Source organism: Nicotiana tomentosiformis, chromosome 9, assembly GCF_000390325.3.
Source record: "Nicotiana tomentosiformis chromosome 9, ASM39032v3, whole genome shotgun sequence".
Classification (NCBI taxonomy): domain Eukaryota; kingdom Viridiplantae; phylum Streptophyta; class Magnoliopsida; order Solanales; family Solanaceae; genus Nicotiana; species Nicotiana tomentosiformis.
This window is the reverse complement of record NC_090820.1, coordinates 10,903,845-10,929,270: the sequence shown is the minus strand read 5'-3', so window position 1 is coordinate 10,929,270 and position 25,426 is coordinate 10,903,845. Positions and strand designations below refer to the sequence as shown.

At 41.5% G+C, this 25,426-nt stretch overlaps 2 protein-coding genes across 2 annotated transcripts; both read left to right on the top strand.

Annotated features, from left to right (window-relative positions):
• The first annotated feature begins 1,770 nt into the window (after positions 1 to 1,770).
• Positions 1,771 to 2,274, top strand: LOC138898378 (uncharacterized). The gene has a single exon (XM_070184438.1). It carries the CDS (start codon positions 1,771 to 1,773, stop codon positions 2,272 to 2,274), a length of 504 nt encoding a protein of 167 aa, XP_070040539.1.
• Positions 2,275 to 3,192: 918 nt separating this feature from the next.
• LOC138898377 (uncharacterized) lies at positions 3,193 to 3,531 on the top strand. The gene has a single exon (XM_070184437.1). The coding sequence runs from the start codon at positions 3,193 to 3,195 to the stop codon at positions 3,529 to 3,531; it is 339 nt and encodes a 112-aa protein (XP_070040538.1).
• Positions 3,532 to 25,426: the final 21,895 nt, after the last annotated feature.

Below are 25,426 nucleotides of genomic sequence, written 5' to 3'. Positions count from 1 at the left end.
TGTGGAATTGGACCGCTGGTCCATCTTTGGTATGTCGGGAGTCTTGGTAGTATGGAACTTTAAAAGTTTTTCTTTTGAATAGTGCACGGTCAATTGAGGCATGCACCGTGTTTGTACCTTTTTGTCATTTGCCTCTTTTGATCTCTTAAGACGTTTTTTTTTATGAAATAAAAAGAATCACTTTCTCAAATATTGCAACTTTTTTTAGAGCTAAAAACCCACGTTCCGCGATTATGACATGTAACAAAACCGTCGAGCACAATGATCCAGATTACAAGGAATATGATGAGAGTATGATGCCATACAATCTCCCGCAGGATATCGGGTAGTTGGAGAGTCAGAAAAAGCCCAACCTCGAATAAATAGAAGTGGTCAACCTTGGAATAGAACAAGACATAAAAGACAAGAATCAACATTCACCTAGAAGCTGAGCAGAAGGAAAAACCGATTGAGCTCCTCCGACAGTGCATCGATGTGTTCGCATGGTCATATGATGACATGCCGGGATTAAGTACTGACATTGTCTCGCATCGATTGTCCACCGACCCTACCTGACCGCCGGTCAAGCACAAACCCAGGAAATTTAAGCTCGATTTAAGTCTGGTTGGAAAATATCATCCTAGTACGCAAGAGATACGGAAAGATTAGAATATGTATGGACTATCGATATCTCAACAAAGCTAGTCCAAAGGACGATTTCCCTATACCAAATATCCACATCCTTATCGACAATTGCGCGAAGCAGGAATTGCAGTCGTTTGTGGATTGTCTTGCTGGGTATCACCAAATCTTGATGCATGAGGAAGATGCATAAAAGACGTCCTTCACCATACCTTGGGGAGTCTACTTCTATAGAGTTATGTCGTTCGGTCTCAAGAACGTCTGTGCCACCTACATGAGGGCCATGACGACCCTCTTTCACGATATGATTCATTAGGCGATTGAAGTGTATAAGGATGACGTCATCATAAAGTCTCGAAAGAGTTCAGAGCACTTGGACGATTTGAGGAAATTTTTCGAACGTCTACGAAGGTACAATTTGAAGTTGAACCCAGCAAAGTGCGTGTTCGGAGTCCCTGCTGGAAAGCTGTTGGGCTTCATTGTAAGCAGGAAGGGGATAAAGCTGGACCCATAAAAAATCAAGGCTATTTAAGAATTGCCGCCACTAAAGAGAAGAAAAGATGTAATGAGTTTTTTGGGTAGATTGAATTACATCAGTCGCTTCATAGCCCAGTCCATGGTAATCTGTGAATCTATTTTCAAGTTGTTGAAGAAAGATGCTGCCACAAAATGGACTGAAGAGTGCTAGAAAACCTTCAACAAAATCAAGGAGTCTCTATCAAATCCACCAATGTTGGTTCCCCCCGAACTCGGGAAGCCATTGTTACTATATTTGTCAGTCTTGGATAATACCTTCGGCTGTGTGTTGGGATAACATGACGAAACTGGAAGAAAGGAGCATGCCATCTACTACTTAAGTAAGAAGTTCACGCCATGCGAGGCCAAGTATACTCTGATAGAATGCACGTGTTGTGCTCTGACTTGGATTGCCTAGAAACTAAGGCATTATATGTCAGCATACACTACGCATCTGATATCGTGACTCGATCTGCTCAAGTGCATCTTCCAGAAGCCAATGCCTACCGAAAAGCTAGCTATCTCCTCAACGAATTTGATGTTGGGTACATAACTCAGAAGGCTATCTAAGGGCAAGCTTTAGTCGACCACCTCACAGAGAATCCGGTGGATGAGGATTACGAGCCACTTACCATGTATTTTCCCGATGAAGAAGTATTATTTGATGGAGAAGATATTGCAGAATCGTACCTTGGGTGGAGAATGTTTTTTGATGGAGCAGCAAACTTCAAAGGAGTCGGAATTGGGGTAGTCCTGATTTCAGAATCCGGACAACACTATCCAACATCATCAAAGATAAGATTCCCCTATACTAATAATATGGCTGAATACGAAGCATGCATCCTTGGGATTAGAATGGCAGTCGACATGAACATCAAAGAAATTTTGGTCATAGGGGATTCCGATCTATTGATACACCAAGTCCAAGGGGAATGGTCCACCAAGAATTTCAAGATACTTCCATACGTGCATTACGTGAATGAACTATGTAAAAAGTTCACAAAGATTGAGTTCAAGCATGTCCCCGGGATTCAAAACGAGTTCGTTGACGCCCTTGCAACCCTATCATCTATGATTCAACATCCAAACAAGAACTACATCGACATGCCTATTGCTTCCATGAAGATAAAGAACTAGATAGTAAACCATGGTATCACGACATCAAGAAATTCCTTGCAACCAAAGAATACCTAGAGAATTCTACTAATGGTCAAAAGCAAGTCCTCAAGAGGCTGGCAAACAATTTTTTCCTCAATGGATAAATCCGGTACAGGAGGACCCCAGACTTAGGTTTGTTGAGATGTGTAGACATCGCCGAGGCAAGCGAATTATTGGAGGAAATACATGCAGGAACATGCGGACCCCACATGAATGGGTTCACATTAGCCAAGAAAATCTTGAGATCTTCATATTTTTGGATGACTATGGAAAATGACAGTATCCGCTACATATAGAAGTGTCACCAGTGCCATATTCACAAGATTTCATCCGAGTTTCGCCAAATGAGTTAAACGTAATGGGTTCACCCTGGCCGTTCGCCGCTTTAGGCATGGACGTGATTGGACCTATAGAGCCTGCCGCATCAAATGGACATTCTTTCATCTTGGTAGCTATCGACTATTTCACCAAATGGGTCGAAGCATCTACTTACAAGGCCGTCACAAAGAATATAGTAGCAGATTTCGTCCGAAATAACATCATTTGTAGATTTGGGATACCAGAGTCTATTATCACTTAAAATGTCGCTAACCTCAACAGTGACCTCATGAGAGAAATCTGCGAGAAGTTCAAAATCGTCCACCGCAATTCTACAGCCTACAAACCACAAATGAATGGGGCAGTCAAGGCAGCCAACAAGAATATCAAGAGAATTCTGTGAAAGATAGTGGACAATCACAGACAATGGTACGAGAAACTACCTTTCGCTTTACTCGGTTATCGAACTACCATGAGAACATCCACTAGGGCAATGCCGTATATATTGGTATACGACACTAAGTTGTGATACCCGTAAATGTCAAAATACTGTTTTTAAGGGTTATCTAAGAAGAAAAAATGGATGACACAGAGTGCATACGGGTCATGCAAGAGCAACTCATTCTCATTGACGAGAAAAGAATGGATGCAGTATGTCATGGTCAGTTGTATCAGAACAGGGTGACCAGTGAATTTAACAAAAGAGTGAAATCTTATCAGTTCGCACCGGGGCAGTTGGTATTGAAGAAAATCTTTCCCCACCAAGAGGAAGCTAAAGGAAAGTTCGCACCAAACTGGCAAGGTCCTTATGTAGTTCACCGAGCACTGTTGGGTGGAGCTCTAATCTTGAAAGAAATGGATGAAAGAGTCAATACAAAGCCTATCAACTCAGACGCAATCAAGAGATACTATGTTTGAAGACAAATAGAGTTAGGTTTTGATGTAACAGAACTACGTTCAACCTGACTTCCTACAGAGGGATACGTAGGCAACCACGTAGGGTTTAGTTTCTCTACCCCTTCTCTTTTGTAATAAAAAAACCAAATATCATTTTTTTATGTTGCTCAGGAACTACGCTGAATTGATTTCCTTAGAAAGGAATACGTAGGCAATCCTCATCTGAGTCAGACTTGGGCATTTTCATTCTTAATCTCATCATTTTGCATCTGTTGTAATCGAACTACGCTTTGACTTGATTCTATTTGAAAACGTAGGTTGCCTGAGTCAGGCTCGGTCATTTCATCATATTTTATCATAATCCACGAACTACGTTCAGACTTGATTCCGTTTTGGATAGGTAGGCAACCTGAAAGGGTTCAGTCTTAACCTTAGGAAAACCTTGTAATGCATTAGTTTGAATTAGGACGTAGTTGCAATAGCAAGCAGTCATGTTGGTCGACATCAACAGGACAAAGTTTTCAAGAGGATACGTTCGCGTGTGGAGAAACTTTCATAACATGTCATAATCCGGAACGACGCTCGTTTTAAAAGCAAAGTATTTTCAAAATGTTTTCTAAAATAAAATATATAGACAGTAATTTGTTCCATCTACAGAATGTCGTGACGCAATCATGTCTAAGGCCGGAGCAAACCAACACAGTGATCGACACAAACCAACTTCCCCGCCCCCACTAAGAATTTTTCTTTGAGTGCATGGTCAATAGGGAGTAAGGAAGCACTAAGACCATACTGGGGAAAATGATGGATCCGCCACTTGCCTAAGATTGTCTATCTTCCTCCATCTGGTACAACTAAATCTAACCTCTGAATCCTTTGCAGGTATTTCAGAATTAGACAACTGATGCGGAAAAACCTGTACATAGCAAATTGCCTGCTCAAACAACCAGAGCACCTTATACAAAACTGATCATTGGATTCGTCAAAGAAAGCCCAGTATATAGCAAACTGCCTGCTCAACTAATCGGAGCACCCTGTACAAACGAGCCATCAATTTCACCAATTGGAGCCGTGTATGTAGCAAACCGTCAATTCAATCAATCGGAGTGCCCAGTACAAATCCAACGTCGGCTTCGCCAACCGGAGCCTTGTATATAGCAAAATTGTAAACTTCGCCAACAAAGCAATTCGCATTGCCGCTCTGTCGCAGCGGATGCCAGAATAGATAGTCGCAAACCTCGTCACCGATGTTTTGCCAATCGATGGCCGCAACTTAGCTTCGCAGTCAAGAGTATCTCTTGGGCATACATTTATTTCATTTGCAATTACTTTGAATGTTTTGATGTTTTGTTCATGCAGCTTCAGGAATGATTACGGTCTTAGTTAATCACTCCAAAGCTGTCACGACCCAAAATCTCACCTGTCGTGATGGCGCCTATCTCAATACTAGGCAAGCCGACAATCTCAATAAACTCCCATATCTTTTATGTAAAAAAACAAAATGATTAAATTCAGCGGAAGAAAATTCAAAAATACATATATAAACACTCCCAAAACCTGGTGTCACTGAGTACATGAGCATCTAGTATAAATACAAGTCTGGAAATACGATCCATAATAGTCTAAGACTAAATGTAGTAAATAAGAAGGTAGGGAAGGAGAGGCAAGGTGTGCAAAACACGGCAGTTACCTCTGAATCTCTGAAAAGTCAACCGTACAAAAGAATCAACACCCGCTATATCCGGGAATACCTCGATCTGCATACGAAGTGTAGGGTGTAATATGAGTACAACCAAGTCAGTAAGTAACAATAATAAATAAGGAACTGAAGATAGTGACGAGCTACACAATTATAGTTCACTTTCAGTAATTCCAGCAAAGAATAAGCATGCTTCCAAATCCAGCAATTTAAGTGAAATCAGTTTTATACGGTTCAAGTTCATATAATTCGGATATAAAATCTTTCAGAAAATTTTACAACAATGATAGATAGCAACTAAGTGCAACAACAAATAAAAAGCAAGTACAACCTCTCAGGATAACAATCACTTATTGGGCTCCCAGCCCTCAGCATTCACACTCAATGGGTACCCGTATTCACTGGGGGTGTACAGACTCCGGAGGGGCTCCTACAGCCCAAGCGCTATAATCCGCACGAACAACTCACGTGCTGCACGGACAACTCACGTGCTATAATATCCTGCACGGATAACTCACATGCTGCACGGACAACTCACGTGCTGCACAGACAACTCACATGCTATAATATCCATACCTCACCGACAGGCCCTCGGCCTCACTCAGTCATCAACCTCTCTAGTCTCTCGGGCTCTCAAAAATCACAAAGATCATCCCAAACAAAGATAACATAGTGTATCAACAAAAATCAAGAAAGACTGAGGTATGATACGCAGGTATAATCATGACTGAGTACAAGATAGCAATTAGTAAATAATTCAACAAGTACGCGACCTCTGCGGGTCCCAACTGTACTATCACATAGCCTAAGCATAATTTACAGTCAAATTTCTTTAACACATAGAGAGCATATAGCTAACAACAAGTTATTCAACTTTACAGTTTCACGGGACGGACCAAGTCACAATCCCCTCGGTCATGCCTGTCACCTAGCATGTGTGTCACCTCCAAAATAATCACATGACACAAAAATCAGGGGTTTCGTACCCTCAAGACCAGATTTAAAACTGTTACTTACCTCAAACTGCGAAATTCTTATTTCGCTAAGCCTTTGCCTCGTGAATTGACCTCCAAACGCCTTGAATCTAGCCACAAATAATTCGATTCAGTCAATAAAATTTATTGAAATTAATTCCATAAGAAAATACTAATTTTGCATAAAAATCCGAATTGTAGCTCAAAAATCACATGTGGGGCCCACATCTCAGAATCCGATGAAACTTATAAAATCCGATAATCAATTCAATTATGAATCCAACCATACTAGTTTCACTCAAATCTGACCCCGAAATCTCAAAAATTCGTTTCTATGAGATTTCTAAAATTTTTCCAAATTTCAATCTCAAAACACTAATTAAATGTTGAAAACAAATGATGGATTCGGCTAATCTAACCATAATTGAGTTAAGAACACTTACCTTGATGTTTTCTTTGAAAATCTCCCAAAAATCTTCTCTCCCCAAGCTCCAATTTGACAAAAATGGAAAATAGGACAAAGTCCCCTGCTTTATAACTTACAGTTCTGTCCAGGCCCTCGGCCCTCATCCTCGATCCTCGACCCTCGGCCTTCGGTCCTCGGCCTTCGGTCCTCGGCATTCGATCCTCGGCCTTCGGTCCTTGGCCTTAGATCCTCGACCTTTGATCCTCGGCCTTCGATCCTTGGCCTTCGGTCCTCGACCTTCGATCCTCAGCCTTCGGTCGTGCCCCCGAATTTCCAGCAGAATAAAAATTGCCGTAGCTTTTGCAGCAATTGTTTAAGTCCAACTTTTGATCCATTAACCATCCAAAACCTCCTGGACACAAACCATATATTAATTTCAATCATAAAACACACTACGGACCTGCTCATGCACTCAAAACACTGAAACGAGGTCGTCTTGACCCGATATTGACCATGGTCAAACTCCCAAATTTCTTAACCTTACTAGTCTCTCAACCAATGATCCAAAAAAAAATACACCAAGCCCCTCGGGACCCGTCAAATCATACCAACAAGTCCTATAACATCATACAGACTTAGTCGAAACCTCAAATCATAACAAACAATGCTAAAACCATGAATCATACCCCAATTCAAGCTTAAGGAACTTAAGAATTTCCAACTTCTACATTCGATGCCGAAACCTATCAAATCAATTCCGATTGACCTCAAATTTTGCGCACAAGTCATAAATGATATAACAGAGATATGAAAATTTTCAGAACTGGATTCCTACCCTGATATCAAAAAGTCAACCCCCGGTCAAAATTCTCAAAAATTCAACTTTCGCCATTTCAAGTCTAATTTCACTACGGACCTCCAAATAATTTTTCGGACACGCTCCTAAGTCCAAAATCACCATACGAAACTATTGAAATCATCAAAACTCTATTCCGGGATCGTTTACACATAAGTCAATATCCGGTTAACTATTTCAACTTAAGCTTCCAACATTAAATTTATTCTTCCAATCTATCTCCGAAATACCTTAAAACTAAAATCGACAATTCACACAAGTCATAATACCTCGTAGGAAGTTATTCAAGACATCAAATAGTTGAAAGGAGCGTAAATGCTCAAAACGACCGGTCGAGTCGTCACAAAAGCGGAAATTACCTTACATTTTTCATTACAAAGCTCTCCCAATAAGCGGAGATGCACTATACAAATCAAGATCTCCCAATAAGCGAGACATTTCTTAGTGCAAAGCTCTCCCATCAAGTGGAGACGCACTCCACAAATCAAGCTCTCCCAACAAGCAGGGACAATTTTTAAATGCTCCAATAACTACAGAACGGTACATAGTCTGGTTAACAAATCGAGTCAAAATCAAGTATCCCATCATCCTGATCCCAACTAACGGCTCGCCGACAGCCAGGCATCATCATTCCTGCATCATTTACATCTTTTTTTAATATACTCTGTATTGCAATATATTAGTATGCGTGTATTTTATTTGTTTTGTAGGAACAAACATCGTAACGTGGAGATTTTCTAAGCAGTAGACCAAACTACAATGCTATGAGGGACAACAAACCCATTAGTGGGCTAAGGATCCAAGTTCAAACACAAACGACCAGTGAAACTCAAAATATTTTGATCCTTCAAAACAAGCCGCAAAATTCAAGTTGACATGGGTGCCCAATCCTCTGTCTCACTGCATCGTCATAATATGGTACTGGTGCAAGTCCTACCAGTTTTGCTTCCTAAAATATATTCACTCCAGAACTACATGAGGCCTGATCCTCGTTAAGCCCGATGTATGTAAGCGATTCAAAGCCAGAATTCAGCCCCAATATCTCAAAAGTTCTTCCCAAATCTTCCTAGAATTTCCTAACTCAATCCTGCAACTCATAATCTTCATGCTACTCCTGCAAATGCACGCCTGAATTCGGGACAAAATTGGCTTTAGGTTCAATTTCTTTGCCCGAAAACTCTTTCATCATCTCCGGTCAAAGAGGGGTAGTTGTTGACGACCACTTTTGACCCTCCCTTTTAAAATTACTTTATTTGTACCTAATAATTTACAATAAATATTTTAAAAGTATTTTCTAGTAATAAAAACCTATTTTTATAAATTAATTAAGTATTAGTTTTAAAATCAAGCATGTAGTATTAATATTATGTAATTAAAAATATTTTTACTATTTTAAGATTATTAAAATAACTTTTATATACATCACATAGGCCTATATAGTTAATTTAATGAATTACTCTTTAATTTCTAGTTAATTAGACTACTATATTAATAATTCAAAATTAGTATTACGATTTAGAAAACAAAGCATTTTTACAAATAATTAATTAAAATAATTAGTAGTTATAATTTTACTACATTTTTATTGAAAATTGTTAGGTTTATTTAAATTAATTTTAAAATGGGATTAAAAGTCAAAAGGCTACAATTGCTATACTCAATTAAAGGCAAAGTGTCCATCTCTTAAATAATTTTCAGCCCAAATGCCAAGCCTAAACAGATCTGACCCATTCCAAACACCCCATCTCATTCCACTTTAGCAATCCTTGCCATCACCTTTACACCAATCACCATGTGCGACGTCACCCTCCCTCACCACTCACAAAATAAACGCATATGCATTTGAACCGTTGGTCTATCTGATCAATGACTCACATTTAATCTCCAATTTTTTGTTGATTTTTAAACACCCGCCCCAGAGATCTCATCCCATCGTCCAAAGTCTCATGATCTAACAGACACCGAAATTTCGCCCCAAAAGTTTTTAATCCCTAATTTATCAGAGCCGTTGATCTAATGATCCAATGACCCAGATTCTATCTCCCAACTTTAACCCACGAGACCAACCCCAATTCCCCCAAACCCTAATCATTCACTCAAAAAATTGGCCACCTCTTTTCCCCTTTTCTCTCTATTATCTCAACTCCCATAACCCTAATCAGTCAAGAAAACCTTGCACAAATTCTTGCAAGGTCTCAAATCACCCAGAAAACATTTCTTTTTTCCTTCATTACCCAAGATTCTCTCTGAATCCTTACTCATTTCGCCTTTGAAAATCAAAGCTCCAAATCCAAAAACCCTAACCTGGAGATGAAAACTTCAAATTGACTATGGCTTTTCAAATCCATGGCATGCATGGCTATTCATTCTGCCTGTGCACTACGAAGCTCATCATTTCTTTCCATTTTTTCATTCAATTTCAATAACCCTATTTGAAGAGGTCATACCAAATGGTGAAACATCAACTCGCTAGACCTCCTAACCTATCTTTTCAAATCAAAGGCAAGTTTGGGATGTTAGCTGGCCTCAATGTTGATATTCAACACCAGAGGTCAAATGCAATGTCCTCTGGGTATTAGGGTTCTGATGAACGGTCCTTCGCACCTCATCGATTAGCTTTTCTCTTCTAAGGTAAATCCCTAAATTATTTTCCCTCTGTTTCTTTCTGATTTCACTCAATCTTGCTATCATCGTCAATCTTTTGTCACTTTCTACTATTATTTTGAATTTGTTAAAACCCTAGAGACTTTTTTTAAAGCCAAAATTCCACGATTGTCCTGGTCTGTTGTATATGTGACACCAAAAGTGTAACGACAAGGCCGGTCGTTTTGAGAGTTAGATCCCCGAACCCCTATTAACTGCTTTTCAAATATCTATTTCTGCTACTGTGACTTGCTGGAATGATCGGTTTTGAGTTTCGAAGTGTTTTGGGACACTTAGTCCCTAAATGGGAGCTTAAGCCTTAGGATTTGAACCGTAGTTGGAACTTTGTGAAGAAGACTCCGGAATGGAGTTTCGTCACTACTGTTAGCTCCCTTAGGTGATTTTGGACTTAGGGGCATGTCCGGATTGTGTTTTGGAGGCCTGTAGCTTATTTAGGCTTGAATTGGCGAGAATCGAATTTTTTGGAGTTTTGGACAAGTAGCGAAATTTTTGATATCGGGGTCAGATTCCAATTCTGGAAGTTGGAATAGGTCTGTAATATTGAATATAACTTGTGTACAAAATTTGGGGTCAATCGGACGTGGGTTGGTTGGTTTCGGCGTCGGTTGTCGAATTTAAAAGTTTCAAGTTCTTTAAGTTTGAATCAGAGGATGATTTGTAATTTTAGCGTTAGTTGATGTGATTTGAGGGCTCGACTTAGTTCGTATGGTATTTTATGATTGGTTGGTGTGTTTGGTCGAGGTCCCGGGGGCCTCGGGTGAGTTTCGGGTGCTTAACGGGTGAAAGCTTGGACTTAGAAGAATTTTGAAGTTGCTGGTTCTGGTGTTTTTGCACCTGCGGTGGGAAGTATGCAGGTGCACGCAGGTGCGGTTTGAAAGGAAAAGGCCAGAGGTCGCAGGTGCGGAAGATGGAGCGTAGAAGCGGAAAGGGCCAGGGCGTGAGGGATCGCAGAAGCGGAAAAATTCCGCAGGAGCGGGCGCGCAGGTGCGACCCATTGCTCGCAGATGCAGTCCCAATCCCCTTAAGTCATTTCCGCACCTGCGATGGAAATTCCGCAGGTGTGGTGTCGCAGGTGTGACTATGGACCGCAGGTGCGAGATTTTTGGACAGAACACTTAAATGCAAGTGTTCGCAATTTTTGCTCATTTTCAACATTTTGAGCTCGGGTTTGGCGATTTCTTGAGAGCTTTTTGAGGGGTTTCTTGAGGTACGTCCCTTCTGCTTATTTTTGATCAATAATCTTGTTTCCCCATGTATTTTCCCACCTAGTTAGTGTGTATTTAAGGTTGAAATTGGGAATTGGAGGTTAGGGATTTAGAAGTTTGATTTGTGAATTTGGAGGACAATTTGGTGTCGGATTTTAGTAAATTTGATATGGTTAAACTCGTGAGTGAACGGGCTTTCATATTTTACAACTTTTACCCGATTCTGAGAAGTGGGCCCCGCGGACGATTTTGAGTTAATTTCGAAATTTTCGTAAAGTGTTGATTTCGTTAATTAGATGAGTTTATTATTGTTGTATTTATGATATGTAATTGCTTTTGGCTAGATTTGGGCCATTTGGAGCCGGATATTCATGGGAAAGGCATTGTGACCAATTGATTGAGCTTGGTTCGAGGTAAGTGGCTTACCTAACTTTGTGTGGGGGAAATCCCCTTAAGATTTGGAACTATTGTGCTATGTGAGCGCCGTGTACGTGAGGTGACGAGTACGTACACGGGCTAGTTGTGGAAAAACCCGTTTTTCTTACTGAGCAGCAACATCTTTTCCTGTTATTTTGAATTATACCATTTTAATGAGTACTAATCTATTTTCATTATTAATTGAGTTATTCCAATATGTGTAGCTATTATGTTTAGTCTAATACAATATGTCTACGCGTCTTAATTGTTTATGTGAATTATGTGCAGCATGCTTAATGAATTTCCCGCTTCTTCCCTGACCGGTACTTCGTCTAAATTGTGAGAATTTCGTGATGTAGTTGTATTTCTATCATTCGCGCTGCATATTCTTTTTGGGACTACGAAACGATATTACGGGAGATCCCCCTGTCTTGCATATTTACTTTGGGACAACGGAACGGTATTCCGGGAGATCCCCATGCATATTTATTTTGGGCCTACGGAATAGTATTCCGGGAGATCCCCCTGCACATTTATTTTGGGACTACGAAACGATATTCCGGGAGATCCCCCTGTACATTTACGTTTGGGACTACGAGACAGTATCTAGGGAGATCCCCTGTTGTGTTTCTGTGTACTGAGCTGTTTCCTTCTATGGTTTCATTGTTGTAAAATTTCATCCTTTATTTTATTGCGTTATTACACTCTATATTATTTTATTATATATTTACCAGTAGGGCCCTGACCTGACCGCGTCACTACTCGACCGAGGTTAGGCTTGGCACTTACTAGGTACCGATTGTGATGTACTCATGCTATTCTCTGCACATGTTTTTCGTGTGCAAATCCAGGTGCACCTTATCAGCCGCACTATCAGTGAGCCGGGACAGCTTGGGAGACTTCAAGGTATATCTGCTGAATCCGCAGACCTCGGAGTCCCCTTCTACTCTTTCTCATGTCCATTATCTTCTATATATTTCCTTGTTAGACTCTAATGTATAGAGACACTAGATTGTTTTTCCTGCTGTAGTTTGTGATTCACGATGTTTCGGGTTTTGGGATTTGTTGTGTACTTTTGAATAGTTGGTTAAGTTTATATTTTTATTTCATTTTTCCGTAAAATGTTAGGCGTACCTAGTTGTAGAGACTAGGTGCCGTCACGACGTCACTTGGAGGGCAAATTGGGTCGTGACAAGTTGATATCAAAGCTCTAGGTTCATAGTTGTCATGAGTCACAAACCGGTTTAGTAGAGTCTCGCGGATCGGTACGGAGACGTCTGTACTTATCTTCGGGAGGCTATGAAACTGATAGGAAAATTTCACTACTTTGATTCCTTGTCGTGCAAAAATTGTTGAGTTCAAAGATTCTAAAATTATGTATTCTATTCTCTCACAGATGGAGAGGACACGTACAAGAGGATCTGATAACCAGGCACCCGCACCCCCTGCTAGAGCTGCGAGAGGGGCCGGGGTAGAGGCCGAGGACGTCTATGTGGTGCAGCCAGATCACCCGCATGAGATGCTACAGAGGATCCCCCAGTAGCTCAAGCTGGAGGGCAGACACCTGAGATACTTGTTCCTGTACTAGCCCTCCAGGAGACTCTAGCCCAGTTTCTGAGTATGTTCAGCACCTTAGCTCAGGCTGGATTGATTCCACTTGCTCCTGCCACATCTCAGGCCGGGGGAGGAGCACAGGCTCCCGTCGACGGTACTCCAGAGCAGCGGGCTCAAGTCGACCATGTTTTAGAGATTGTACCAATGCAGCCGATAGCTCCAGCGCAGCCTGAAGTTAGGGCAGCAACTTCTGAGGTGGAGCAACTCAGACTTGAGAGGTACAAGAAGTACCACCGACCTACTTTTAGCGGATTGGCTATAGATGATGCTCAGGGTTTTCTGGAGGAGTGTCACCGTATTCTTCGTACTATGGTCTTAGTGGAGACGAGCAGGGTTTCTTTTACCACATTCCAGCTTAGAGGAGCAGCTTATCAGTGGTGGCGTGCTTATGAGTTGAGTAGTCCGGCTGAGGCAGCTTCACTTATATGGACTCAGTTCTCGGACATGTTTTTGAGAGAGTATGTCCCTCAGAGCCTCTGGGACTCATGGCGCGTGGAGTTTGAGCAGCTGCGTCAGGGTGCTATGACTGTGTCAGAGTATGCGGTTCGCTTCAGTGATTTGGCCCGACATGCATCGGCCTTAGTGGCCACAGTTCGAGAGAGAGTTCGACGGTTTATTGAGGGTCTCCATCCCAGCATCTGGAGTCGTATGGCCAGGGAATTGGAGATGGATATTTCTTATCAGCAGGTTGTGGGTATTGCCAGGAGAATCGAGGGCATGTTTGCCCGGGATAGAGAGGACAGGGAGGCCAAGAGGTCTCGAGAGGCTGGTTATTATTCGGGAGCTCGTGCCCTAGCAGCTCACCATGGTAGGGGCTATGTGAGCCATCCCATTCATTCAGCTCTTCCAGCCTCCAGCGGTGTTCCATCTCTTTCTAGACCACATGAGCCTTATTATGCACCGCCAGTATCTAGTGTGCCTCCTGCACGGGGTTTTCCTAACGGCCTGTCCAGCAGACCTGGCCCAAGCCAGTCACAGCAGCCACGCCCTCCCAAAGCTTGTTTTGAGTGTGGCGACACTCGCCACATGGTGAGGGATTGCCCCAGGATTAGGAGGGGTGCACCTCCATAGACTTTTCAGCCACAACGTGCTCAACCGGGTCCTCAGGCTATGATTACAGCACCAGCTGCCACCCCACCTGCTCAACCAGCTCGAGGTGGAGGTCGAGGAGGTAGAGGTCTCTCTAGAGGGGAGGGCCAGGCCAGATATTATGCACTTCCTGCTCGTACAGAGGCAGTTGCTTCTGATTCTGTCATTATAGGTATTGTTCCGGTCTGTCATAGAGATGCGTCGGTATTATTTGACCCAGGCTCTACATATTCTTATGTGTCATCTTATTTTGCTCCGTATTTGGGCGTATCTCAGGATTCTTTGAGTTCCCCTATTTATGTATCTAACTCTATGGGAGATTCTGTTATTGTGGACCGCATGTATCGGTCGTGTTTGATTGCTCTTAGTGGTTTCGAGACCAGAGCCGATTTATTATTGCTCAGCATGGTGGACTTTGATATTATTTTAGGCATGGATTGGTTGTCACCCCATTATGCTATTCTTGATTGTCACGCTAAAATCGTGACGCTGGCTATGCTAGGTTTACCGCGATAAGAGTGGAGAGGTACCTTAGAGTATACTCCCAGCAGAGTTATTTCTTTTCTTAAAGCTCAACGAATGGTTGAGAAGGGGTGTGACATGTATCTAGCTTATGTGAGAGATATCAGTATTGATACCCCTATAGTTAAGTCAGTTCTAGTAGTGAGGGACTTTCCAGATGGTTTCCAGCTAATCTTCCGGGCATGCCGCCCGACAGAGATATTGATTTTGGCATTTATTTGTTGCCGGGCACTCAACCCATCTCTATTCCTCCATATCGTATGGCTCCTCCTGAATTGAAGGAGTTGAAAGAGCAGTTACAAGAATTGCTTAATAAAGGCTTCATTCGGCCCAGTGTGTCACCTTGGGGTGCTTCTGTCTTATTTGTAAAGAAGAAGGATGGTTCTATGCGGATGTGTATTGATTACCTCCAGTTGAACAAAGTCATAGTGAAGAACAGGTATCCATTACCCCGTATTGATGACTTATTTGATCAGTTACAGGGTGCCAGAGTGTTTTCCAAGATTGACTTACGTTCAGGTTATCATCAGTTGAAGATTCGGGAGCCAGATATCCCGAAGACTACTTTCAGGACCAGATGTCACGCCCCGAACCTAGGAGCGAGACAAGCACCCCGTGCCTCACCTAACCTGGCGTACCAAATTGCGACTAAGGGACTCTGAACACATAATGTCATACTTTGGCCATGGGGCCACCTTGCAAGACAATTTGTGAAGCAAAATATAAAACTGAATGGAAACTAGCACTAACTAAATATCAATATAAAGCTAGGCCGACAAGGCCGTCATAGCTACTACAGCTGACAAACCACCAATTTATACAAACCCAACATACTGCACTAACCAACAGGATATGCCTACAAGCCTCTACTGATAGATGTACTGTGATCGGAACAGGGCCCCGACCTACCCATAACATATATACAGATATACATAAGATGTACACAAAACTCTAGACCTGGCAACTCCGAAAGACGTGGAGCTTACCGATCAGGCGGAACTCGGGAAACACCTACTGAGGAGGTCTACCCGTCTGTCTGTCTGAACCTGCACGCATGAAATGCAGCGCCCCCAAAAAAGGGACGTCAGTACGAAATAATGTACCGAGTATGTAAGGCAATAAAATAACTGAAATCTGAAACTGAACTGATAATATGATAACTGAAATTAACTGGGAGTCAAAGATGATCTGGAGATATACTTACCTGCTGATACTGACTCAACTCCTTCAATATAGTAAGTAAAATAATTGTACGGCCTTATAAGGCTCGGTATATATAACTGCTCTGCCATAGTAGGCTCGCTCATAGGCGCTCGGCCATACTAGGCTATGTATCTCGACCATGCTGGGCTCGCTCATAGGCGCTCGGCCACAGTAGGCTCGGTATATAACTTTCCATCTGATCAGAGGTTGCCCAATAGGGGCCTGCCCATCGATTATAGCTCGATGGTAATGAAAATACTGTAATACTGTATATATAGGCTTGCTGCTCTCTTGACTGAAAGAAGACAATACTAAAATTGAATATAGAGTCTCGATAAGGAATAATATTGTAACTTATGAGACTAGAATAGTGTGAATAAATTCATGAATATGAACTTCTCTTTTTGTCTCATTACTAACACATGTAGCTACGAGATCATGCCAAAATGAAGGAAGGCTTAGCCTTAACATACCTTATCACAATCTTTTCAATCACCAAGTTGAACTCACCTCTTCGCACCTTAATCTACAAGAATGATAATAATACTATCGTTAAGTTACGAAAGGTACAACTATCGCACAACGAACGACAAACCTATTTTGTATTAAAACGGGCAGCATCTCCCCTATAATATGCCCTTCCTCCAACTTCAAGATAACACCAACAATACAAGGACAGAACAATAACAACATATATACATCATTTTCCAGCCCTATATACACCATCAAATACTACAAAACAGCCCAACACACCCCAATCTCTTCGTACACAAAACGACCACCGTAGTAGTGTCAAACGACCCGAAAATGTTATGACGAACGACCAGCCAACCACCCTACATTTATATGGTGTTTATAAACCCCCTTCCTCCTCCAAAACTCCACAAAAATAGTAATAAAACACGCAGCCCAACAGCAACACAAAACAGTCCACAAAACAGTCCGCTACAAGTGAATAACTCGAACTCACGGCTTCCGATCACCATCCCGTGAGTTCTTACAAGTATAGAACGACTTACCATGAATTTACAGAAGAAAAAATGGATGAAAGAGAGCAGTAAACTCACCTTATTTGTTGGATAACTCAGCTCCTATCTTGGTTCTTCAAACTCTAAGTTTTACCTCCAATTGGAACTTGAAAGGGAGAGAAAATCAATTAGGGTTTGTGGGAAATTTTTGGGAGGATTCTTTGCAGAGCTTATGTCTGGTTATTATGCTCTATTTTGAGTCTAATATATGAAGAAAATAGGCCCTTAAAAGGCCTCTTTGGACGACCCGAAATGGCCCATTTTTGGGCTTTCATTTAAGCAAGTAGGTGACACACCTACTTGTCACCTAGCAGCTTGCGCAGTATCGCAAAAATGCACATATCTCTCTACTCCGATGTCGTATTGACAAATGGTTTAATGCGTTGGAAAATAGACTCATAGATCTTTAATTTGATGGGTGGAACACACCATAACTCTAAGTATATTGGGAGAAAATTGCAGTTACATTTGACCCAAAGTTTCAGTAAAACTTATGAATGTAACTTGTGATGACTTTCATCGACTTTTGTTCCACAACTCGCTTGACTTAAAAACATAACACACGGATGTAATATGACTAATATAAATCATAACATAATCTCTTTATCATGTTAATCACCCTAGTCTCACCCCAAAGGTACATGTTATAACATTCCCAACTTGTCGACTTTCGATGAAACATTGTTTTATTTAATTGCTTTAGCTTCTGAACTGTCCAACCCTCTTTGTACTTGTTGTTCATGATCTTCAATATTTGTAACCTCATAGGTAACATGATTAACTTACTTTATATACTTTTAAATATTATCTCATTTTTGGTCCTACATTAGTTTGCTTACGACGCATTTTTTACGTACGAAAATATAGGGTGTAACACCAGATATGGTCACTATGAGTTTCTTGTTATGTCTTTTGGGTTAACCAATGCACCAACAACTTTTATGCACTTGATGCACAGTGTGTTCCGGCCTTATCTTGACTCGTTCATCATTGTGTTTATTGACGACATTGTGGTATACTCCCGGAGTCGGGAGGATCATGAGCAGCACCTGAGGACTGCACTTCAGACCTTGAGAGAAAAGAAGTTATATGCAAAATTTTCAAAGTGTGAGTTTTGGCTAGACTCAGTGGCATTCTTGGGTCATATAGTATCGAGTGAGGGGATCCAGGTGAATCCGAAGAAGATTGAAGCAGTGCAGTGTTGGCCCAGGCCATCCTCATTTACAGAGATCCGGAGTTTTCTTGGTTTGGCGTGGTATTACCGTCGCTTTTTGGAGGGATTATCATCTATTGCAGCACCTATGACCGGGCTGACCTAGAAGGGTGCTCTGTTAAGGTGGACAGAGGAATGTGAGGAGAGCTTTCAGAAGCTCAAGTTAGCTTTGACTACAGCCCCAGTATTGGTATTACCTACAGGTTCAGGGTCTTATACTGTATATTGTGATACATCGCGGATTGGTCTCGACGCGATGTTGATGGATGGTAGGGTAATTGAATATGCGTCCAGACAGCTGAAGGTGCACAAAAAGAACTATCATGTCTACGATCTTGAGTTAGCAGCTATTGTTCATGCCTTGAAGATATGGCGGCATTATTTGTTTGGTGTTCCTTATGAGATTTACACCGATCATCAGAGTTTGCAGCATCTGTTTAAGCAGAAAGATCTTAACTTACGTCAGCGGAGGTGGTTGGAGCTACTTAAGGATTATGATATCACTATTTTGTTCCACCCTGGGAAGGCCAATGTGGTGGCCGATGCTTTGAGTCACCGGGTAGAGAGTTTGGGGAGTTTAGCATATCTACCAGCAACAGAGAGGCCCATGGCCCGAGTCGAGTATTGGCTTGTGTGATCTCTCGGTCTTCTCTTTATGATCGTATCAGGGAGCGTCAGTATGATGACCCTCATCTGCTTGTCCTTAAGGACACGGTCCAGCACGGTGATGCTAAGGAGGTCACCATTGGAGATGATAGTGCATTGAGGATGCAGGGTAGGCAATGTGTGCCCAATGTAGATGGTTTGCATGAGTTGATTTTCCAGGAGGCTCACAGTTCGCGGTACTCTATTTATCCGGGTGTCGCAAAGATGTATCAGGACTTGAAATAACATTACTGGTGGAGGAGAATGAAGAAGAACATAGTAGAGTATTGTAGCTCGATGTCTAAATTGCCAGCAGCTAAAATATGAGCATCAACGACCAGGTGGATTATTTCAGAAGTTAGAGATTCCGGAGTGGAAATGGGAGCAGATCACTTTGGATTTCATTGATGGACTCCCACAGACTCAGCGGAGGTTTGATGCAGTTTAGGTGATTGTGGATAGGCTGACCAAGTCGGCTCATTTCATTCCTGTGATGACTACATATTCTTTCAAGCAGGTAGCTCGAATCTACATCCGTGAGATCATTAGGCTTTATGGCGTACCGGTATCTATTATCTCTGACCGGGGTACGCAGTTTACATCACGGTTCTGGAGAGCTGTACAACATGAATTAGGTACTAGGGTTGAGTTGAGCACAACATTTCACCCTCAGACAGACGGGCAGTCCGAGTGCACTTTTCAGATATTAGAGGATATGCTCCGTGCGTGTGTGATAGATTTTGGGGGTTCTTAGTACCAGTTCTTGCCACTTGCGGAGTTTTCTTACAACAACACTTATCAGTCCAGCATTCAGATGGCACCGTATGAGGCTTTGTACGGTAGGCGGTGTCGGTCCCCAGTGGGTTGGTTCGAGCCCGTTGAGGCCAGATTAGTTGGTACGGACTTGGTTCAGGATGCCTTGGAAAAGATTAAGGTGATTCAGGATAGACTTCGCACATCCCAGTCCAGACAGAAGAGTTATGCGGACCGAAAGGTTCGTGATGTTGAATTCATGGTTGGTGAACAAGTCTTGCTCCGGGTTTTGCCTATGAAGGGCGTTATGAGGTTTGGAAAGAAGGGCAAGCTGAGCCCAAGGTTCATTGGTCCATTTGAGGTATTGCGTCGAGTTGGGGAGGTTGCTTATGAGCTTGCCTTGCCTCCCAGTCTAGCCGGAGTCCATCCGGTATTCCATGTTTCTATGCTCTGAAAGTATCACGACGATCCGTCCCATGTGCTGGATTTCAGCTCAGTTCAATTGGACAAGGATCTATCTTTTGTTGAGGAGCAAGTGGCTATTTTAGACAGGCAGGTCAGAAAGCTAGGATCAAAGAAAATTGCTTCCGTAAAGGTTCATTGGAGGGGACAGTCATCCGAGGAGGCGACTTGGGAGACCGAGCAGGATATGCGCAGCCGTTATCCTCATCTTTTCACCACTTCAGGTATGTCTCTATGCTCGTTCGAGGACGAACGGTTAATTTATGAGGGGGAGGATGTAACGACCCGGCCGGTGTTTTTGAGAGTTAGAGCCCCGAACCCCTATTAACTGCTTTCCCCATATCTATTTCTGCTACTGTGACTTGCCGGGATGATTGTTTTTGAGTTTCGAAGTATTTTGCGATACTTAATCCCTAAATGAGAGCTTAAGCCTTAGGATTTGGACCGTAGTCGGAACTGGGTGAAGACGACTCCAAAATAGAGTTTAGTTGGTTCTGTTAGGTCCGTTAGGTGATTTTGGACTTAGAGGCGTGTCCGAATTGTGTTTTGGAGGTCTGCAGCTTATTAGGCTTGAATTGGCGAGAATCGAATTTTTTGGAGTTTTGGACCGGTAGCAAAATTTTTGATATCGGGGTCGGATTCCGATTTCGGAAGTTGGAATAGGTCCATAATGTTGAATATGACTTGTGTGCAAAATTTGGGGTCAATCGGACTTGGGTTGGTTGGTTTCGGCGTCGGTTATCGAATTTGAAAGTTTTAAGTTCTTTAAGTTTGAATCGGAGGATGATTTGTGATTTTAGCGTTAGTTCATGTGATTTGAGGGCTCGACTTAGTTCGTATGGTATTTTATGATTGGTTAGTGTGTTTGGTCGAGGTCCCGGGGGCCTCGGGTGTGTTTCGGGTGCTTAATGGGTGAAAGCTTGGACTTAGAAGAATTTTGAAGTTGCTGGTTCTGGTGTTTTCGCACCTGCGGTGGGAAGTCCGTAGGTGAGGCCTCACAGAAGCGAGCATAGGGACGCAAGTGCGGTTTGGAAGGAAAAGGCCAGAGGTCACTGGTGCGGAGGTAGAACCGCATCTGCGCATCCGCAGATGTGAAAGATGGAGTGCAGAAGCAGAAAGGGCCAGGGCGTGAGGGATCGCAGAAGCGAAAATATTCCGCAGGAGCGGGCGCGCAGGTGCGGCCCATTGCTCGCAGATGCGGACCCAATCCCCTTAAGTCATTTCCGCACTTGCGATGGAAATTCCGCAGGTGCAGTGTCGCAGGTGTGACTATGGACCGCAAGTGCGAGATTTCTGGACAGACACTTAAATGCAAGTCTTCGCGATTTTTGCTCATTTTCAACATTTTGAGCTCGGGTTTGGTGATTTATTGAGAGCTTTTTGAGGGTTTTCTTGAGGTAAGTCCCTTGTGCTTATTTTTGATCAATAATCTTTTTTCCCCATGTATTTTCCCACCTAGTTAGTGTGTATTTAAGGTGGAAATTGGGAATTGGAGGTTAGAGATTTAAAAGTTTGATTTGTGAATTTGGAGGACCATTTGGTGTCGGATTTTAGTAAATTGTATATGGTTAAACTCGTGAGTGAACGGGATTTCATATTTTGGGACTTTTACCCGATTCTGAGAATTGGGCCCCACAGGCAATTTTGAGTTAATTTCAGAATTTTCGTTAAAGTGTTGATTTCGTTAATTAGATGAGTTTATTATTGTTGTATTTATGATATGTAATTGCTTTTGGCTAGATTTGGGCCATTTGGAGCCGGATATTCGTGGGAAAGGCATTGTGACCAATTGATTGAGCTTGGTTCGAGGTAAGTAGCTTGCCTAACTTCATGTGGGGGAAATCCCCTTAAGATTTGGAACTATTGTGCTATGTGAGCGCCGTGTACGTGAGGTGACGAGTACGTACACGGGCTAGTTGTGGAAAAACCCGATTTTCTTACTGAGCAGCAACATATTTTCCTGTTATTTTGAATTATACCATTTTAATGAGTACTAATCTATTTTCATTATTAATTGAGTTATTCCAATATGTGTAGGTGAATTATGTGCAGCATGCTTAATGAACTTCCTTCTTCTTCCTTGACCGGTACTTAGTCTAAATTGTGAGAATTTCGTGATGTAGTTGTATTTCTATCATTCGCGCTGCATATTTTCTTTGGGACTATGGAACAATATTACGGGAGATCCCCCTGTCTTGTATATTTACTTTGGGACTACGGAACGATACTCCGGGAGATCCCCCTGCACATTTATTTTAGGACTACGGAACAGTATTCTGGGAGATCCCCCTGCACATTTATTTTGGGACTATGGAACGATATTCCGGGAGATCCCCCTGTACATTTACGTTTGGGACTACGCGACAGTATCTCGGGAGATCCTCTATCCCCTATTGTGTTTCTGTGTACTGAGCTGTTACCTTCTATGATTTCATTGTTGTTAAATTTCATTCTTTATTTTATTGTGGTATTACACTCTATATTATTTTATTATATATTTACCAGTAGGGCCCTGACCTGACCGCGTCACTACTCGACCGAGGTTAGGCTTGGCACTTACTGGGTACCGATTATGGTATACTCATGCTACTCTCTGCACATGTTTTTCGTGTGCAAATCTAGGTGCACCTTACCAGCCGCACTATCAGTGAGTCGGGACAGCTTTGGAGACTTCAAGGTATATCTGCTGTATCCGCAGACCTCGGAGTCCCCTTCTAGTCTTTCTTATGTCCATTATCTTCTATATATTTCCTTGTTAGACTCTAATGTATAGAGACACTAGATTGTTTTTCCTTCTGTAGTTTGGGATTCACGATATTCTGGGTTTTGGGATTTGTTGTGTACTTTTGAATAGTTGGTTAGGTTTATATTTTTATTTTATTTTTCCGTAAAATATTAGGCGTACCTAGTTGTAGAGACTAGGTGACGTCACGACGTCACCCGGAGGGGAAATTGGGTCGTGACAAGTTGATATCAAAGCTTTAGGTTCATAGTTGTCGTGAGTCACAAACCGGTTTAGTAGAGTCTCGCGGATCGGTACGGAGACGTCTGTACTTATCTTCGGGAGGCTATGAAACTGATTTCTCCTTTTTTTTTAATTTCTGAGTGCTATCATTGTTTCGAGCTTGAAGTTTTGGGTCTTAAGCAATTAAGAGAAATCCTTGTTTGGTCTGCTGCCCTAGAGAAGGTCAGTATACCTTCACCCTCCTCTCTTTTAATTGTCTTACTCGAATGCTATGAACATATTGTTGTCTCCTAATTGTATTAGTTTATAATGTCTATCACTAGAGCTAAAAATGTTTTTTTTAGTTTGTGATAAAATTGTGTTCATCTGTGATAATTTGTTATGCTCATAAGTATCTTTAAATGGTATTGATTGAATTGTATGTAACCTTGATGAATTTGAGATAGCCAACATGATTAAACTTCCTTAATGTGCTTTAATGACTTTCATGCTTGTCTAAACTTCAGATTTTTTGTCAATAGTTCTATTGTGATCTTTGTCTCTGTACTGTTTTTCCTGCATCCTGTTATCTTATGGTCGAGATCACTGTCTGATAATCCTCATTAGGACAAAACTTGAGAGTTCATAGTTTACACCCTTCACCATTTAACTAAAGCATGAAAGTCTAAGTGTTTAAATGCTCTCATTCTCTATATCTTCTCTATTCATAGTTTACAACTTGAGAATAGCTTCTGAGTTGTCATTGTGACAATCTTGTATTCATATCTAATTACTGGTTGTACCTATATGAAGCAATGTTGTTAGGATGAACTCTTATGAAGCTCAGTGACCTTTTTGCCTACATTCTGTTGTTATCAAGTTGTTTTTCATAAAACAAACATAGTTATGGCTATCTTCAAGTTTGACATAACTGCTCTCATGTCTAGATAAAGCCTCTAGTTATATGGTTAAGATAAACCTATTTGGTACAATACCTTTTCTGGCTTAAAATTTCTTTGTGACACCACTGACTTTGTGAAGTTTACATTCAGCTATTATCAAGTTGTCTTTCATAAAAATAGGGCATTGTCATTCTTGTTATAATTGAGTGATAACTGTTTTCAACTTAACATGACTGCTTCATATTCAGATGCTAATTTTAGCCTATACACTTGAGTAAAACCTATTTAGTATAATCCTTCTATAACTCCCTCCCTTCATGGTATTGCTGATTTGATTCTATAATAGGTAAAGTTTACCCTGCCTTTGTAAGATCATTAAAGTATCTGTGTATAATTAATTTTAAATGTTGTATGTTCCCCTGCTTGGCTTCCTGATCCCATGCTTTTGTTTTGAACTGTACTCAGTCCTCTCCCGAATCTGAACTGAATCTGATCCTTAAACCTTATAAGAACCTCATACTTGATACTTCCTGAACATAATAGTTTGTTTAAGGTTAATACTATTATGAATGTGATCCTGCTGAGTACCTTAGGAATTCCATGTTCAAATCTGTGAATCTGTAGTAATATTAAGTGTTTTGATCATGTTTATGATGTCTCCAACAACCTCTGTAAAAGTTTCTAGTTGTAACTGTTTGTCTGAACCTTTACTAATGCTTTTAGAATGTCTCAAGTAGAATTGTTAACCTATTCCTGTTGTTGCATATCTGAGTTGTGTGTTCCTTACATATTCCTTTGAATATTGTCCCAAGTGTTCAGATCCTTAGCAGTAAAGCTTAGTATTTTGTTTCCCTCCATGTGTATATGACTTATTTAATATGTGTATCCTTCATGTGATATTAGAAATGAGGTTATAGAATGAAGTTGTTTTTGTATACTTCTGTTAGGAGGAAAAGTATACTCTTGTGGTAGGGGGTATTATGTTATTTAGTTTACATTGAAAGAGCCTCATTGGCATTTAAACCCATAGAAAAAAATGAGTCGTTAGTGGTTAGGGGGTATTTGGGAGTGGAGTTTGACTCTAGGTTGGGATGCTCTCCCCGGCACAAGCATTGCCCTGGGCCTTGAGTCCCTTGGGAACTTTGAAGTGTCGAGGGATTCAAAGGGGGCATCAAACTTGAGTAGAACTCTCTCCTTAGCCCCTAGTTCATTGACAATTTTGGCTCTTTAGGGGTTTAGTGTTTAATGACAATGAAAGGTTTTCAATATAAATTATTTGCCATGTATAACCGCTAGGGGTGTCAATGGTTCGGTTCGGCC

Excerpts from the sequence above, each read along its gene's own strand:
- LOC138898378 (XM_070184438.1), top strand. The coding sequence starts at position 1,771 with ATGTATTTTCCCGATGAAGAAGTATTATTTGATGGAGAAGATATTGCA.
- LOC138898377 (XM_070184437.1), top strand. The coding sequence starts at position 3,193 with ATGGATGACACAGAGTGCATACGGGTCATGCAAGAGCAACTCATTCTC.